Below are 12730 nucleotides of genomic sequence, written 5' to 3' on the forward strand. Positions count from 1 at the left end.
GCTGGTGGAAGACCTGTGTGGCTTAAAAATTAACAAGCTAGGTTTATTTTCTACTCTTTACCTGATGTCAGCGCTAAAGTAGCATGGGAAGTTTTGTACCTGCAGGAAGTTGACTGTGATCTTTGCAGCAATCAGGTTGGATGTGTATACACATCTAGAATTTCTTCTGGCCAGAAGCTTAGTGACATCTTTCTGCAGAAAAATGCCCCTCTGCAGTACATGGAACTGCACTAGGTCCTGTAGTAAACATTCTCAAGGAAGATGTACCTGTTTGTTTCAAGAGAGAAATTGTAGACTTTCTCCACTGATAAAAAATGAGTAGCTGTGATTGATTCTAAAAGGCTTTATTTAAAAATAAGCAAAAATAACAGTGTCAGAATAAGGGTCATAAAGCTTCAAATCATGTGCAGACTTGTTGCTGTGATTGAGCAAGTAAACTTGAAAAAACGCTGGTTTAGGAGGAGGCATCAGTGAGCTGGGTAGAAGCTGTGCTGCTGGCACTTTCTTAATGTGGCTTTTCCTCTTCCAGGCTCAAGACAAAATCAAATTCCTCTGCGTTGAAAAGGTAAGGAAAAAAAAGGTCATAAGTGGAACTTCGTAGTTCTCTAGTGAGGGCTGCCTCTCGGAAGGAATGGCACTGAGTCCAGAAAAGGAGAATGCTCTTACCTTTTGTCAGTGGTTGGATGGAAAGACGTTGTCTTGTGAAGAGCATCATGTTCTTCAGGGGCCCTCCGTCTGCTTTATGTGCCAGGTGGTGACTCTTGATTTCAGAAAGCGGGATGAAACGTTTTGTCATCCGCACAAACTGGACATCCACCTGAGAGGTGATGGGCAGCAAAGGAGCATGATTGGAGATGGATGGAGCATCCAGGTGTCACATTAAAACTTTGGGGGAATAAGGATTTTAAACGGAAGCAAATAACTCAGGTATTTCTGGCAGGCCAGTTGTTTACATGAATCTTAGCACCGTGCACTAGAAACATCCATGCATGTGGTCACAGCCAATACAAAATGAAGATGCAGGTTACAGCAGTCACTGCCCTATAATTAAAGTGTGCCTGAAAACCATAGCTTTCTTTGCTATAGACTGAGAGTGGTGCTTAGAGATGTTTCTTTCCTAACCCAGAATTTTGTAATGGTTGCAGAACTGACCTCTGTGCAAGTAGGATTTGAAAATTTAGGGAGAAATGCTTTGTCAACCTTTTCGAAGAGATAGGGGAAAAGGTAGAGAAAGCAATCGGTATTGGATTTTCTCTTGAGGGAGAAAAAGGGAGGGAGGGAGGCCTCAACAGAAGCTTCAGAAGATAAGCAGTAGGATAATAAGAGACTCCTAATGGCACTGGGATTGCACGCAGAGCTTGAAACAAATGCATTTAGTTTGCTACATTACCATGGACCATTTGGGGTTCTCTTTTCTGCTGGAGGAATCATAGTGAGGATCCTTCTGATCAAACTGTGTGTGATCCGGGTATGCTTCCTTTACAATCTGAAGCAGAACAGGAGAAGAATGTGAAACAAGTTCTGGCCAGTTAAATACCGTTGTCAGCAAAGGGTATGAAATACCCTTGAGGAAGCTGTGACTAGACGGAGTAGAAATAATACTGGAATCAACATTGCTTTCCCTGATTTCCATTCTAACAGTGGGATATATTTCCTTTCCTTACATTCCTTGGCTGGAAGCAGTGCAGAACAGTATGGATGTCGAAACAACACTTCTTTTCAGAGCAAAGTGGAAGGAGCACATGGAACAGGGGAAAACTGGGTATGTGGGAACAGTATTTGTGACAAGTCCTCCTCTTAAGGTTCTGTACACAAGTTTTATACTACTGCCTTGCAGGCTTAGCTCAGGAGAATTTAGTGAGTCAAATATTAATCAGATGCCCTGAGTGTGGAGCAACACTTTACTTGTGTGGAACTGCTCTGAAATGACAGCAGGATAACAGCGGTTTGGTTCCATTTCTCTGGGAAAGGTGCTTTGCTGAGTCAGCTGTGCTGTGAAAAGCACATGGAGCCCAAATACCCTAGGCTCATCTGCTGCTTTGATTATTTTTCTCTTTCACCCCTCTGGATGTGGAAAAGAAACAGGACTAATGAGCTGTTTGATAACCCACTGATTACCTTTCCCCAATGCTGAAACAAAGAAGGAGAATGAGGTGCTCACCTTGACAATGGCAACAATACCAGGCTCTTTGCAGTTACTGTGATAGAAGAAGGCCTGTTGCCCAAGTTTCATGGCTCTCAGGAAATTCCTTGCCTGTCAGATTTAAACCAGATATGTTGAGTGATGTGTCTGAAGCCCTCCGGTTTTCATTATAAACAGTGAGAAACAAGACCTAACACCAGGACAGAGGTATGTGCTCCAGTGCTACTCGGATAAGCTTTCCTGCATGGGTTGTACAGATGTTTTAAACTGCGGTGAAATGAAGTACAAACAAGGCTAAAGAGTAAGATCCTCTTGATTAGAAAGTATGAGGAAATGTAACAGCTCAGCCACCCTCATTCGGGAATAGCCAGAAACTTAAGGTAGCTGTCAGCAAACGGGCAGCAGAGCAGATCGTATTAGGCAGGGGAAGAGCGTGTGGATTTCCTTCACAGGAGTCCTGGAACAGACAGCTGTACGCTGACGAGGCACAGTGTTTGGCTGAGTACTGACTTGCTCAAAGGTGTCAGGGGAAATAAAAGCTGATCATCTGTTGAACTTGCTAGAGACTAAGCGAAAGAAAAACTGGTTTCTTCGAGAGAATATTACCCAGCCTGAATCTACTTTTGACACAGAGGGAATTAAGCAGTTTTGACTCCTGACAGAATACAGCTGTCAAAGCAGGCAGACTACATAAAAAAAAAAATTAAAAAAATCAGCATTTCTAGCAAAAAGGGAACAAGTTATCTGTGAGGAGAGATGACTTTTTTTCCAGTGATATTTCACGGACTCCATCTTTGACATCTGCTCCTTACCTGGTAGTTTCTTACTCCATCCCAAAAGGTTGTCTGATTGGGCTGAGCTTTCAAGTCTTCAATGCTGAACTGCAAAACAGAGTGAAAATACATGTTAAGTTCAGGAGGCAGTCTGATCTTGGTTGCCTTATTGTCTACATTTTGCCTAAACATTTGTTCCTAGTAGTTCAATTATACTTCAGGCATCACAAAAGCTTTTTGGTTCCCACAGGTGTTAAAGGAGGAGCACTGCACTAGTGGAAAGGCAAAGCCTGACATAGATGCTGTCCCCGCTACCAAACCCAAGCATTCTGCAACCTGATTTCTTCTCTATTACAAGTATCAAACCCCAAGACTGTCACCCTTGAAGAGCACAGACTTATGTCCTCCTATTTCCAGAAAGACAGAAGTTTTTTGAAAAGTAAAGACCCAATGGTGCTGACATTGTGAACAGTCTGAATTGTTTCATCCTAAGGCACTAATGGCTGTGGTTAGGAGTGAAACCGCTTCTATACTTTGTTGACTTTGCTAAATCAGAATACCAGAAAAGATGTCAGTGCTTACTTTCACATCCACTCCCTTCTCAAGCCTGCTCTCCGGCTCTGATTTCAGAAGCCAGTGACAATACGTTATCTTGCTTTCTTCCCCACCAGAGTCAGATTCTTTCGCCTTTTTCCAGTTCTTCCATCCTGACTTGGAACCTCCAGCTGAAGGTTTTGTGGGCTTTTCTTCCTCCTCCTTATCCTCAGTCTCCTCCTCAGTCTTGGCTATTTTAGCATCAGGCTCCTTTTTATCTTAAAAGAAACAAGAGAAAAAAGACCATTCTGGTAAGATGCATTTTGTTTCTGATAAGGACTGGTGCTGAAATAATTTTAGTCACCCAAGCTGCATTTACATACTGGTATTTGACTGCAACCAAAGTTTGGTGTACCCCAGGTGTTTACATGTAAGACAGTTGCATTACTCACAGGGTTTTTGAGTATTTCTAGTTTGCATTTGAAACAAGGATTTTTTTTTGTGGTATGCACAAACATAGCCTAAGTACAAAGTGTAATTTGAATTTTTATTAATTGCTGAGGAATCAACTGCAGACAACAAAGTTGAATTAGGTGAGTCTGAGGAATAACAAGAAAATTCAACAGCAAAGCAAGCTATTTCATGTACTACAGAAGCTTTATATAAAACCTTTGCTATGCTACCAGCTCAGAGTGGGGCCCATAAGCCTGTGTGTCCAGAACCCAAACAGCAAAAATGTAAGTGATTAAAGGGCAAGAAAGTGGTTATTTGCTGGAGTCTATTCAGCATGTGAGGCACAGATAAGTCAACACTCTAATTTTCTCATCTTATGCATTAAACATCAGATAGCGATGCCTCAAGTGCAAGGTGGGGTTTTGTTTTTTTGTTTATTTATTCGGTTTGATTTTGTTTTGCAAATGGTACCACATCATCTTCCTGCCACTACACTGGGTATATACTTTGACCACCTCTAACACATGGGATCTGAAAGTTCTTAATAAACGGATGAGTCACGTTTCTTTACTGTCTTGTGCTGAGAATACACTGTTGTCCCTATTTTATGTCTAGCAGACTTGTCTCAGTCACACATGGATGCTCAGTCCGTTTTTACAGAGGAAATGCCGTATCAAAGACATGTGGCTTTGAGAGACAGACGGTTAAAATGACTGTGTCTACTTTCACTGTAGCCTAGATCCTCAGAAGAGAAACTAAATTAGTTAGGACATCAGCACAGACCTGCTACTGCTCCTTTGTCTCTCTTTCTGCTCGGCCAAGGCATCTCTGGTCTCTTTGAATTATCTCCTCTTCACCAAGAAGCACCTGCTGAACGAGAGAAGAAGAAGACGGAATTAATGCTTATTCAGGCAAGCTGAAAAAAACTAGAGGGAGCTGAGGCAGAGAATGCAAAAGCTGTACAGTGAGTGGAGAGCAAATACATCTCCTTTCTTGAGCTCAGCCATTTCCTGTATCACTGCAAATCCTGGCACTGGTTGAGGACCACACCCTTGGTGTGTTGGAGGCAGGCAGGCCGGCCATAGCAGCGCCCTGATGGACGTTAGCAGGAGGGCTGCTGTTCCTCACAGCGGGGCAGCTGCTGGAGGAAAGTCCCGAAGGCGCCTGGCCTCAGCAGGGCCGCCTCCAGCCCTGTAAAAGGAGCTGTGCTCCGAGAAAAGCTCCCCCAGGCTCCATCCAGCCTCTCCCCAAGGCAGCCTGCGTGCAGGAGGCCCGTGGAGAAAGGCAGCCACAGCTCTCGCCCCTGCCGCCTCCTGTCAGAAGTTCCTTGGCTCTGAGCTGGCCTGCAGCGGGCGGCAGCAACTTTTCCTCCTGCCGTGCCAAGCTTCTCCCAGCCCTCCCGGCTCCGGGCTCCCCCTCACCAGCTCGGCGGCAGCCCCTTCGCCTCGCAGCGGGGCAGAGGATGCTCTCGCCTCTCCCCAGCTTCAGCTCTGGGGGGGAGGAAACACGCCGTCCCCCGCCCGACGGCAGTCGGAAGTCAGTGACCGTTATGCAAAAAAAAATAAAAAAATAAATAAGAAAGGCATCGCCTCGGAGGCTCGCCTCCTTCCCGCAGCCAATGTGCGAGCCGGGAGGCTCCGTTGGCCGGACTACAGCTCCCAGCCCGCTCCGCGGCTCCCAAGGGTGCTGAGCAGGGGCTGCCATGGCGTGGCGAGCGGCTTCCCCCCGCCTCGGGGCCCACCTGCTGCTGAGCCGCCACCGCCACCACCGGGGGATCGCCTCCTGCATCGACCGTGAGGCTCCTCGGTGGAGGCTGGGGGGAACAGGGCGGCCTTCGGCCTCCTCCCCGCGTGGCTGCGGGCGGTGGGGCCGGGGGGACCCCAAGAGAGGGAGAAAGGAAGGGAGAGGGAGGGAGGGAGGCTGGGGTAGGGTGAGGGGAGGTAAAGAGGGAGAGGCCAGGGGGACCCCAAGGAGGGAGGCTGCCAGGGACGAAGCTGGGGGGGACCTGGCAAGGGGAGGCCGTGCTCACCCCCATGGAAGCCTCCTCCAGAGGATTTTCGGAGGGAGGTAAAGAATATCTCCAAATGAGCCGGCAAAGCACTGTGGGAGGCTTGCAGGGAAGGCTAGGGCTGAGGGACCTGCTGCTCAGTCGCCGTGCCCTGTGAGCAGGGTCTCCCCCGGTCCCAAAGCACTAACCCAAGGCACAGCTGTGACCAAGTCTGACTCCCCCGAGAGGATCCCAGAGTGCCTCCCGGAGGAATCACTTTGACATTTAAACAAACATTTAGGGTAGAAGCAGCAGCATCACTTAGGGGTTCCTAAAATTCGTAGGAGGAGCTAAAAAAGCAACTTTGGATCTCTGTGCAAACAAGGCAGGACGCTGATACATCGGCAGATGCTGTGTCCAGAGGGTTTCCTTAATTTTTGCTTGCTTTCTAGCATCACTTCTTTGAAGTCTCAGGGCTGTTTCCTTGTATTTCTGCTGCCCTACCCCAGTCTCAGAACTAGCACTGAGTCACCGGAGACATCTGGGTCTTGGGTTTGTTTTGTTCTAGGAATGCCCCCTCCCAAAACCCACTGCCCTCACCCAGCACAGATCTAAAGGCTCCAGGGAATGGAGAATTTGTCTCTGTAGCACAGCCCATGAACTGTTTATGTTAGTTAAGGGCCACTTTTAATTGTTTGGGGTACACAAGTGGTGGTAGCGCTTGCTGTGCCTGTACCAGACACCTGTTGGATCTTTTCCTGGGTTTCTAGCATCTGCTGGTCTGACTGAGGAGCAGAAGGAGTTCCAAAAAGTTGCCCTTGATTTTGCTACCAAGGAGATGGCTCCTCACATGGCTGAGTGGGACGAAAAGGTATGACAGCCTCAGACGGGCTGCACTGCCCACTTTCTCCTCCCTTAGCACATTATTGCCCTTGGGTCTCACCAGAGGGGTTCCTGCAATAGCTCCTCGGTGCTGTAATGACATTTATGGGGATTTTTGGTTCAAGATGCTGCTGTAGCTGGGGTGGGAAGCCATGAGAATTTCCTTGAAGCCTTCCTAGCCAGGTTAATCAATCGTCTGAAAAGTGATTTACTCCTGAAGATGGCATATATCTGTCTAGGTAACTGATGAGGGATATCCACTTGTGATGCCTCTGCCTGTCCCAATAGGAAATATTTCCCGTGGAAACGATGCGGAAGGCAGCCAAGCTAGGATTTGGTGGCATCTACGTGAGACCAGACGTGGGTGGCTCGGGATTGTCACGACTTGATACCTCCGTAATCTTCGAAGCTTTATCAACGGGCTGTACCAGCACCACTGCTTACATGAGCATCCACAAGTGAGTGTGTCTGCAGAGTGGTGGACGGTGGCTGCCTGCCTGAAAAATGCAGTTGTTCTGTGGGCTCTAAATCCAGCATGAGACAGCTTTCCTCGTGCTGCTTATTTATAGCTGGCAGACCGAGCAGACACGTCACCGCGAGGATCCCTTGACGGCAGTAAACAAACAGGCTACAAAACCCGAGATGCCACCAAGAAGTAATTATAGCTTTGTGGCACGCAAGATGGGATTAAGTTCTGGATTTTGTTCCCCACTTAAGCTGTCTATAGATAGCAACCTGCCTGGAAAAAGCTTTTTTGCCTCGGTTGTGCTGCGAGAGTGCCCAGAGGCACGGGCTGATGCTCGGGCCTTATCCAGCTTCTGCAGGCACGTTGAGGGATGGGCTCACTTTGTACACCAAGATGGAGCGATGCCTCCTTGTTCCACGGGTGGTTTTACAACGAGACAGCACAGCTTGGTGCTGAGGGGAACGCTGAGCCTGTTAAGTAGGAACGTGCTGTTCCACAAGGCAGCAAGCCTGTGGTGAAAGGAGGGCGATCTCCTTCCTCCCAGCCTCTGCAGCGTGTCATTTTGTTCCCTTTCAGCATGCGTGGGGGCAGCTGGAAGGAGGGCTGCCTCCCGGGCTGCTTCAGATTAACTGCAGCAGAGGTGGAGCAATAAGCTTTCAAGCCTCTGGTTTTGTGGGGCCAGGTGGAGCTTTGTTCTTCTGTTGAGTCAGGGATGTTCTTATATCACCCACCCTCCTTCCAGGGCCGTGCTCACACACACTTACCGTACTGCTGCTCCTTCTCTCCCGCTCCAGCATGTGCGCTTGGATGATTGACTCCTTTGGCAATGAGGAACAGAGGCACAAGTTCTGCCCTTCACTCTGTAGCATGGAAAAATTTGCTTCTTACTGCCTGACAGAGCCAGGTGAGCATCCCCAACCAAAATACCTTCACCGTTCCTTCGCTCCTAACGTGGTTTTATCAGACCTGAACGTTGCGTGGAGCTGGGGGCGAGATGTTTGTTTCCACGTTCTCCTGTGCAATCACCACAAGATCAGAAGGGGTTGGTGAATACAAACCTGAGTGGTTTGGGGTGTGATTCCCAGGAGAGCGTGCAGGCTCCAGCTGCAAAGGTCTCTTGCTACATTGCCTGCTCCCTTACCTCCCGAGCAGGAAGTGGAAGTGATGCGGCCTCGCTGCTGACCTCTGCCAAGAGGAAAGGGGACACCTACGTCCTGAATGGCTCCAAGGTACCTCTCTGCTCCTCTTAAAGCTGCTGCACGGCACTGCATGCACAGGGGGTCCTGGGTCACACCATCCTTTCCATTTCCTACTGTCTGCTCAACTCTGTCTATTCCCCGAGCTCTGCAGGGCATTCACCAGGGCTCAGTACAGCTGGGGCACTAATCACCTCCTGGCAGTGGGCTCTTTGCCCCTCTGTCTCTGTACCCCACTGCTGCTGCAGGCTCAGGGTTAGCATTCAATAGCCTCCCCTTTCCTCTTGTGCCCTTCTGCAGGCATTCATCAGCGGTGGAGGTGACACCGATGTCTACGTGGTGATGTGTCGCACCGGAGGCCCAGGGCCCAAGGGCATCTCCTGCTTGGTGCTGGAGAAGGGGACCCCGGGTCTCAGCTTTGGCAAGAAGGAGAAGAAGGTGAGACACTTCCTCTGCTTCCCTGGGGGGAATGCAGGACAGAGATGAGTTTGTCTGCAGAGCACGAGGCATCTCTTTTTGGATGGGAGCAGCTTACCAGCCTGGCATATTCTTTTCCAAGCCCCATCCAATTTTGGTGAAGTTGCACAATAACTTTCGCTTTAGTAAGCAAAGGATTTTGGTCTGAGGAACACCAAAGTTCATCAGATCTGGGCCTTTTCTCAAAGACACTCCAATTTCTAGCTCAGCACACTGACACCAGACCGCACAGACCACAGGCTCAGAGGTGCTCCTGCAGGAGCTTGGCCATGAGATCAAGGGTTGGGAGCAGGCTGGGCAGCTCTCTGCTGGGAGCTGGATGTGTGCAGCTCCTCAGTGCTCTGTTTCTTCCCAGGTGGGCTGGAATTCCCAGCCAACTCGGGCTGTGATCTTTGAGGACTGCGTCGTTCCTGTTGAAAACCGTCTGGGAGCTGAAGGTCAGGGCTTCAGCATTGCCATGAAGGGGCTGAATGGAGGCAGGATAAACATTGGTAAGAAAGACAGCAGAGAGCCAAAGGAGAAGGGCAGGGTTGTATTGTCACCTTTCTGCATTAGCTTCACACTCACTCTGTATTCTTGGCTTCTCCCACCAGCTTCTTGCTCGTTAGGAGCTGCTCATGCTTCTGTTCTCCTGGCTCAGGAACATCTCACTGTCCGCAAGCAGTTTGGGGAACCCCTTGCAAACAATCAGGTAACTTTTCCACCAGCTCTGCACTCCCTGAGCTGTGCTTTGTCTGAGATCAGAGCTTCAAGTCAGGATTGTGCTTTTCCAGAGTAACAAAGTGTGTCAGGCCTGAGACCTGTCTGCAGGTTGTGGGGGTGTGGGTTGGAGCACAGCCCCCTCTGAAGACAACGACCTAATTTTTTTTCCTCCTGTGCTGTCTGCTGGCAGTACCTGCAGTTCAGGCTGGCGGAGATGGCGACGCGCCTGGTGGCAGCACGGCTGATGGTGCGCAACGCCGCGCGGGCACTGCAGGAGGGACGTGAGGATGCAGCTGTGCTGTGCTCCATGGCCAAGCTCTTCGCTACTGATGAATGCTTTGCGGTAGGTTGCTCAAACCTCAGCTGGCATCATAACTGGAAGCTTGGAGACCGCTCTTGGTGCTCAGAATGTCAGAAAGAAGTTTAACACTATCAAGCCCCAGCCCCGAGAGCGTTCAGTGAGCCAGAAGCCTCTTTTTAGGACCAGGATATTTTATGGGACAGAATTCTGCACCCTGCAGAGGCAGCAGTACTAGTGCCTCCAGAGTTCAGGACCCCTGGCTCCTAGTGCTTTCTGTATTACGTTCTAGGGGACCAAGCAGGGAGACAGGACAGGGAGTAGAGCATTTTTATTTTCAAGTGGTAATAATGCATATTAACATGCTTATCACTTGTAGGCAACAAGTGATCTTCCCTGGACCACTGAGAAATAAAAGATTATCACAAAATGTGCCTGAAAAGAGAAAGCAAGAAGGAACAAAAAGGAAGGAAAGTGAAATCTGCACTGTGACACATCCTAGATTAGTGTCATTTAGAAGCTATCATATTTTCTCAGCACTCTGCATTTTTTCCACATATTTATTATGTTTTCTGTCCCAAGCTGATAGATAATGATAGATGGATTCATGTTTCAGTAGAAATCAAAGAACTGAACGGATTCCTCAGTTGACTGGCCACTAGATGGTGATCTGTTGTTTTGTTCTTTGTATTTGTAGCACCATGGAAATGCAGCAAAAAAATGCCTTTGTTAAGTAAAGCATTTCCTGGTTATTTACACACTTACAGTGTTGCTATTAATGATATAAATGCACCGTTAATGTCCAACAGCACTTAAGGAACACGATAGCACTGCGGGCAGCACTGATGGGGACTGAAAGCTCCTTGCTATCACACCAGACTGTGAAGAGATGAGGTTAGGTGATCAGGAAAAATAGAAATGAGCCCAGCTTCCTGGGTTCTTACCGAGCTTCTGTGCTGACTTGTCCTCAACACCACGTGAGTCTCAATGCTGTCTTCTTAGATCTGCAACCAGGCTCTGCAGATGCACGGAGGCTACGGCTACCTGAAGGATTATGCTGTGCAGCAGTTTGTGCGAGACATCAGAGTTCACCAGATACTGGAAGGTAAAACGCTCTCACTTGCAGTGCCTTGGCCATGTACCAGGAGAGGACGGGCTCTCCTGGGGCCCCTGCCTCCCACATGACTGACTCTAGGGTTTCAGAGTCCACTTTTGTTCTGAGCATGAAGTGTTCCTGCATGTCATGCGTGTGAATCCCCTGGCCAAGAGCTCATGGTGTGTTCTCCAACCATCTGGAGAAGTCACTGTGTAGTTTAAGAGGCTTACAGCAGGGGGAGATCTCTGGCTGTCATTGTTAGCAGTGCCTCTGTCCAGTTTTAACCGATTACTCCTCCAGACACCTGCTGACGGTCCCCAGCCATTCCTATCCCTGGATTCCTGTTTGCCTTCCAATCTTTGACATGAGGTCTCTGGCAGTGTCTGGGCACAACTGTGTGTGCAGTTGCCTTTCCTAATCTCAATTTGGCCTCCTAACTGTTTTGTTTTCTCTCCTTGGAAATCCCTTCACCTCATGGTACCTTGTAGGGACACAATCTTTTCTATACTAAATAGCCCTACAGTCTTTCTGTATATTGTGTATGGATCACGTAGTAAAATGGAGAACCGAGCTGCTGACATAGCTCTGGCTCTGCTCAGTGCCTGGTGACCTCATCCTCTCAGTGCCCAGATAAAAGAAGCACCAGCAGCTATCCCTCTGAACCCTGCCCTGAGCACTGTGCTGGCACTCACCAGATTTTGGCCCAACACCTCCAAAACCCACCTCAATTGCTCCGCCTGGAAAGAGCATTTCTGTGCTGTAGACAGAGCATCAGGGAAGGATTTTTTTTGTCCTCGCTGGGGGCAGAACCAGACTGTCTCTAACCTATCTTTTGCTGCAGGTACCAATGAGGTGATGCGGATGATTGTGGCCAGGAATCTGTTACAGGTGTGAAGCCGAGGAGCTAACCTCCAGCCTTCGTGTCCTCCGTCCGTGCCAGCAGGGTCTGTTTCCCTCCCCTGCTCTCTCCCTGGGAGCAGAGAGGGTGCCGGCAGTCTGTCTGTCTGCCTCATACCGGAGGGCACCACAGCAGGACATAGCACCCTGTGCCCGTGGGCTGCTGCCACCAGGCTGGCGTTGTGCAGCTTGGGGACACAAATTGTGGCTCTGAGTACAAGCCTCTGGCTGCAAATCCTGAGTTCTGGAAGAGAAGCACCACCTGCTGAGCCGGGACAGAAACAGGACCAGCGAAATCTTTAGTTTGAAGGAGCCCATTGCTCTGCTTGGGAACCCGTCCTCCTGGACAAGTTCGCTGCAAGCACCGCACCTCAAACCACTGCAGGAAGGGATCACTGATTAATTGAGGAGCTTGTTAACCGAGCCCCGTGTTTATTTAGAGGCACTCCTCTTCCCCCAGCACCCCTCTCCTGAGGTACTACAGCGGTGGGGAGCGGGGTGCCGGGGGAACCTTGTGCTCGGAGCAGCTCTGAGCAGCTCCCTGCGGCGTCTGTGGGAGTAAAACACTGGTAAACCCCGCTGCTGGTTTGCCTTTTTTTTTTTTCCCTCACAGTGTTTATTTTAGTTTCGTTTTTCCTCATACTTTACTTTCCTTTTTTTTCCTTATGTAGTTTATTTTGTTTTCCTTCTTATTTCTCACAGTGCTTATTTTCCTTTTTTCCTCACATTTTATTTTCCTTTTATTCCTCACACTTGATTTTGTTTTCCTCTTTTTCCTCACATTTTATTTTCATTTTTCTTCTCAGTTTATTTTTTTTCTCACATT

At 48.8% G+C, this 12730-nt stretch overlaps 2 protein-coding genes across 5 annotated transcripts; one reads left to right on the forward strand and one right to left on the reverse strand.

The window, feature by feature from the left end:
- Positions 1–328: 328 nt before the first annotated feature.
- On the reverse strand, positions 329–5466 carry THYN1 (thymocyte nuclear protein 1). Of its 4 annotated transcripts, none has more exons than XM_032201810.1 (8): positions 5325–5466; positions 4687–4770; positions 3499–3728; positions 2956–3024; positions 2162–2254; positions 1391–1486; positions 667–817; positions 329–552 (listed from the first exon to the last, which is right to left on the reverse strand). In XM_032201810.1, exons 2-8 carry the CDS (start codon positions 4727–4729, stop codon positions 506–508), a joined length of 729 nt encoding a protein of 242 aa, XP_032057701.1. In that variant the 5' UTR covers positions 4730–4770; positions 5325–5466; the 3' UTR covers positions 329–505. The 4 variants fall into 4 exon arrangements, with proteins under 4 accessions (XP_032057701.1, XP_032057700.1, XP_032057703.1 ...); XM_032201809.1 differs by having other exon boundaries at positions 4687–4773; XM_032201812.1 differs by lacking the exon at positions 5325–5466 and adding an exon at positions 4867–4889.
- Positions 5467–5605: 139 nt separating this feature from the next.
- Positions 5606–12482, forward strand: ACAD8 (acyl-CoA dehydrogenase family member 8). Its single transcript, XM_032201862.1, has 11 exons — positions 5606–5696; positions 6661–6761; positions 7061–7230; positions 8033–8142; positions 8391–8467; positions 8735–8872; positions 9267–9402; positions 9505–9602; positions 9804–9956; positions 10914–11016; positions 11849–12482. Exons 1-11 carry the CDS (start codon positions 5606–5608, stop codon positions 11899–11901), a joined length of 1230 nt encoding a protein of 409 aa, XP_032057753.1. The 3' UTR covers positions 11902–12482.
- The last annotated feature ends 248 nt before the right edge of the window (positions 12483–12730 follow it).

Source organism: Aythya fuligula, chromosome 22, assembly GCF_009819795.1.
Source record: "Aythya fuligula isolate bAytFul2 chromosome 22, bAytFul2.pri, whole genome shotgun sequence".
NCBI lineage: Eukaryota > Metazoa > Chordata > Aves > Anseriformes > Anatidae > Aythya > Aythya fuligula.